This window comes from Anneissia japonica, unplaced genomic scaffold (assembly GCF_011630105.1).
Source record: "Anneissia japonica isolate Jap-2015-1 unplaced genomic scaffold, ASM1163010v1 scaffold287790_len634930_cov199, whole genome shotgun sequence".
In the NCBI taxonomy this organism is placed as follows: Eukaryota; Metazoa; Echinodermata; class Crinoidea; order Comatulida; family Comatulidae; genus Anneissia; species Anneissia japonica.
Genome location: NW_022748191.1, coordinates 1 through 5399, shown reverse-complemented (window position 1 = coordinate 5399; position 5399 = coordinate 1). Strand labels below are relative to the sequence as shown.

The following is a 5399-nucleotide window of genomic DNA, read 5'->3' as shown; positions in this document are numbered from 1 at the left end:
CAGCCATCTCGGAATTTTTTGTGATGACGTCATCATTCTGATTAAATTTTTTAACGAAAGTGAAGAGTAACTATTTAGCCAAGTTCTGGTTACATTTGATATACATAGCATATGTAAAAGTGACTAAAAACATACATTTATTTCCCCTACCCCCATCTTAATTAGTCCAAAATATGATATTTTATGTCAAAATTTTAAAGTGCTATAAAAAAGTTGCCCAAGATCTAAGAATGGGGATTTTTTTTTCTGAGACACTATATGATATACTGATTCAGAAAAACCAAAAATAAATTTTTCTTTACTTTTTTCCCGCTAATTTCCTACTGCACCCAGGCTAAGTGAATCGAAGATGAATCAAGTGAATTGGCGATGATGGAACAAGTGAATCGGACGATAATAATCGCTGAATCCCAAAAGAAGGTAAGGTCTAGCTATGGTAGCCTAGGCCCAAAGAGCTGGAAGCATAGGCCTAGGCTAGTGAAGCACTAAGAAGTGGCTTAACGAGGCGTGAACTAAAAATGGCTAAGGTTGGAAGACCGTGTAAATTAGATGGAGATATTAATATGTTCAGGTCAACTCTGCCACAAGTCAACTCGGCCACAAATTAACTCGGCCACAAAAAGTTCGGCTTCAGTCAACTCGGCCACAAGTCAACTTGGCCACAAGTTAACTCGGCCACAAGTCAACTCGGCCACAAGTTATTTATAATTAAAATGAAATGTAAATCTCAGATTTTCATCCTTTTTCTTCAATATGATTGAAATGAAGTACACAGTATATTTTAGTAAAACAGGACCACCACACTACCAAAAGAGATTTGAATGCTATTGTTACGAATTAAAAAGAGTTATTTATAAATGTGTTCGTCTGCTTACTCACATTTTACTTCAACAATAATATTAAACAACAATAACGACAATAAATTAGTAATATTTACTTTAATAATACTAATTAGTCATTATGACGATAATAAAGGTGATAACAACAACAACATTAATAGTAATATTTATTTTAACAATATCATCATCGACGAATCACTTGATTCATCATCGAATCACTTGTTTCATCAAAGAATCACTTGAATCATCATCGAATCACTTGATTCATCATCGACGAATCACTTGATTCATCATCGACGAATCAACTGATTCATCGACGAATCACTTGATTCATCGACGAATCACTTGATTCATCGACGAATCACTTAATTCATCGACGAATCACTTGATTCATAGACGAATCACTTGATTCATCGACAAATCACTTGATTCATTAACGATCACTTGATTCATAATCGACGAATCACTTGGTTCATCATCGACGAATCACTTGATTCATCATCGAATCACTTGATTCATCATCGACGAATCACTTGATTCATCGACGAATCATTTGATTCATCGACGAATCACTTGATTCATCATCGACGAATCACTTGATTCATCATCGACGATTCACTTGATTCATCATCGAATTGTTGCCTGAACGGCGTTCCATATTAAACTGTTATATTTTCGAAACATTTAATCGACGCCCGACCACGCCCACTTCGCTCTCTTTGAGGCCCACCTAAAATTGTACCTTTCCCTCACTCGCTCCCCCTCCCCACCGATTTCAGACACTGGCGCCGCCACTGGTAAATGTTGAATATTTTTTATTTGCCTCCTAAGAATAACTGCACAATGAAGCACGCTAGTAAATATGCAGAACAATTTGAATAGAAAAAAATTAATTTTCTCATGCCTCTATATACGCCGTTTAGTATTAATAGTATTAATATTTTTCTTTCTACAATTTCAACCTATTACATTACCGGATTGTCTTCAGCTTTGTCTTGGAAGAGTTGGATTGCAACAGGTAACAACGTCGACTCTCTGTTAACAAAAAACAGAGCTATAGGACTACAAATCTATGAAAAGAATGACAGCACGTAAATATATTATGTTTTGTTATAGATTAAGACTATTTTTGCAACTTCTATTACTGTTCTATTTGGCTTGCAGTGGTAGTTATATATATATTATGCCCTGTTTCCCAAGTTTAAAAAAAACCTGCATCTCATTAACCGTTCCCGATTTTTTCGTCAAACACCATTTTTGTGTCTTAGAAACACAGAATCAGTTGAACAACATATCAACATTTTTTTTCTTTCGGAACATAGCTTTAAACAAAATTAATTCAATTATATCTATCCGATTTAAATGGTCCAGTGAAATTGAAATACCCAGTAGTTACCATAGATGCGAATGAAACAGGGATGAGCCTATGTTTCTATTACATTTTCTTTAAATTAAAATCGCCTTGGACAGTGAAGTAAAATTGAAATCATGCTTGTTTATAAATGAAATATAAATAGCTGGAATGCTATTTTATTCATTACACCTGCCGCTGACTGAGACATTAAAATATTATATAAAAATATCTTATAACCTTTCTATCTTGCTCTGTGCACTCAATATCTTTCGTCACTTTGAGATCTACAATGAACAACCGCTTCTTTTTAATAGCGTCCTCTATCGTCATTTGTTCAAGTAACGGTTGGAGCATTTCATTGGTTACAGCAAAGCTAGAAGCAATTACAATTCATTTTATAACAATTTCCTAATGTAAAATTTAAAAGGTTTAAAAATATAAATACATATACGAAAAATCTAAAGATATATTATTCAGCCTAAAACAAAATGTGGGTAACACTAACAAATATTCAAAATGGCTCTGCTATGTCATTTTAGTTAGCCATACAGTAGGTCTTTGTAACTCTTGAATTTCTTTTCATGATATTTTTTCGTTTGAATGTACTGTATATTGTTAATTTTATATTATGGCATAGCAATTACAATTACGTGACTTGGTCTATCTTACGAGCTGTTGTCATGTTTATTAATCTCTAATTACGTTCACATCAAAGCCCGGATGCGGTCCCTACCGGTGTCTGGACAGAAAATCGTGACAAATGGGTTCAGTGGTAAAGATTAGGACCGTTTACATCAAATTCGAACGATTTCTAATCCGGACTCCAGATCCGGAGTGATTTATGTGAGAGCCATTTGTATCAATCAGCAACAAGCTTAATTGGTTGGAAACCAATCGAACGCACGTACTTAACCTGAATAACCGTGTTCCGTGCGCGATGTGAACGCAGCTTTATGCTTTTGACACTTTTAGCCCTGGTTTTTATTAGAAGTTTCTAATGGAACACCAACCATGCACAAAGTTTTAGGTATCAAACAAAGATAGTATAACATTTTTGCCTGCAAATTAAAAGAATTTCGTAGTTTATATTACAAGATTTTTTTCCTCTTTGAATTGTAGAATGTTAAGACTTTTCTATTGTTTGGCGGATAGATTTTTCTAATATTGCATACTTTTCAGGAATTTCTGTGCACAGTCGTATTATTCCCGGATTACATCCCGTCAAACGCTGCTTCCCAAATTCAACATCTGATCTCCAGTGGTGCATTCCCTGTAAACAAACACATTAAAGAGATATTAGGCATAATAGATTAACATTGTGACAATTTTAGCCTACAGTGTAGGTTCGCATTTCTTAGTTTGTTCTATCAAGCATCTTTGTACATTTAAGAGGTAATTGGTTCTACAGATGTATAATTTATTGTCAGTTTTTTATATTTGTTTAGAATTCTGGAAGTCAGACAACATTGCATCTCAGTACTTTGTAGATGCTTGTTCAAAAAACGTCCTCTATATCACTATAATGATAAGTAAAGTTTAGATATTAACCACTAACTCGCAGCGTCAATGAACTACATATGCTCATAGGCGTCGGCATAACGCATATATTGGCAAAAGACAACCCCCCCCCCAAAAAAAACCCCCCGCATATATAGCTCTCTGGGATGGAGTTAGGGGGAGCTCTGAGCCCAAAGCCCAAATGACCCCAGCACTCCAATACAGATATTATTGTCCAGTAAAAAGACCGAAAGACCAAAAGCTAGCAAATTAAAACAATGTAGTCCCTACTAACAATTGTTGTTTTTAAAACTCACGTATGCTTTAATGACAACACTTCTTTTTATACAATACCGTAACACACCGTAGAATACATGAAATAAGTGGAACCCCTTAGCAGTTTCTTGCTCCGGGCCCAGTGACTCGTCATTACACCACTGAAGTCTGATTGGGCTATAACTTTTAAATATCATTAAGACCAGGAGCACATTATGGGATTGGACTAGGAACTATAGTAAAAGAAAAAAAAATACATGGTACAATAATATTTGAACTGCAGTGTACAACTATAAACATACTTACTTTAGGCACGGGATATCCTTTGCTGTTGTACACGTTCCCAAGATCATCAAGACTTTTCCAGCGAGATGTTGTAATTTTAAGAATTGCTCCGTCAATCGCGTCTGGTACTGCAGTAGTGACAAGCTTCCACTGAAGTACCAATAACATAGTACAATAGCCATAGTATAATGATAATGAGATACAAATAATAGCCGTAATAATAATGACAATAATAATAATAATAATAATAATAATAATAATAATAATAATAATAATAGCCGTAATAATGACAATATTAATAATAATAATAATAATAATAATAATAATAATAATAATAATATTAATAATAATAATAATACTAATAATAAAATAGTGATTATGATAATAAAATAGTGATTATGATGAAGCTTGTGCATTGCATTTTATGCGAGCATTCAGTTTCCCTCGTTGAAGGATAAATAAAGTTTTACTTTGTCTTTGATTTTGACTTGATGATGACGATTCTTTGAATTTGATTTGGCCTTTATGATTACGATGATGATAAAAAAAAAAAATAATAATAATAATTATTATTATTATGATAACTTTCGTCGCTTCTGTTAGTTCAGTAAAAGGCTATTAGAAAAAAATAATGTTTAACATAGTCGACACAAATATTATGAGAATATATTAAATGTGATAAAAATAAGCTCCCGTCGTAAAAGGAATCGGCCTCTGTCGAAACATTGGACCGCGGTCTGCAAACTCCCCCACCACTCGCTAAATTTATACAATGCCATCTTTGTATTCGTTATTATTGGACCATAACTTAAAATATAAGTTTAATAATTTCTAAATTAGGACCTTAATCATACCGTGTATTCATTAGAGAAACATTCGTCTTCTGGGAATTTTTTCACCTGAAAGAGAAACGTCAACCCGGAAACAGGTTTAGAGTTAGATGTGTTTGCAAAGTTCTGAACAACAATGACAATTTTTGATTGATTAATTTTAAATGATATTAATCACATTGATAAAATATCATGTATAACCTATTAAGTCGTCTTTTTGAGGTAGGCTTAATTTCGATGGGTCCAAATACATTTAAAATATTTGAATAGCGGAGTAAAGATATTTATCAAGAATAATTAAAGCAAATGACGGATCAA

General features: G+C 33.5%; 1 protein-coding gene across 1 annotated transcript in view; it reads right to left on the bottom strand.

Moving 5' to 3' along the window:
* Positions 1-5207, bottom strand: part of LOC117120699 (arachidonate 5-lipoxygenase-like) — a gene marked incomplete at its 5' end in the record, with an annotated part of 20844 nt that extends 15637 nt beyond the window's left edge. Inside the window, 5 exons of the mRNA XM_033265737.1 lie at positions 1814-1909; positions 2431-2566; positions 3366-3463; positions 4273-4401; positions 5106-5207. Coding sequence (XP_033121628.1) covers positions 1814-1909; positions 2431-2566; positions 3366-3463; positions 4273-4401; positions 5106-5207 — 561 coding nt within the window. The remainder of the gene's footprint in view (positions 1-1813; positions 1910-2430; positions 2567-3365; positions 3464-4272; positions 4402-5105) is intronic.
* Between the last annotated feature and the right edge of the window lie 192 nt (positions 5208-5399).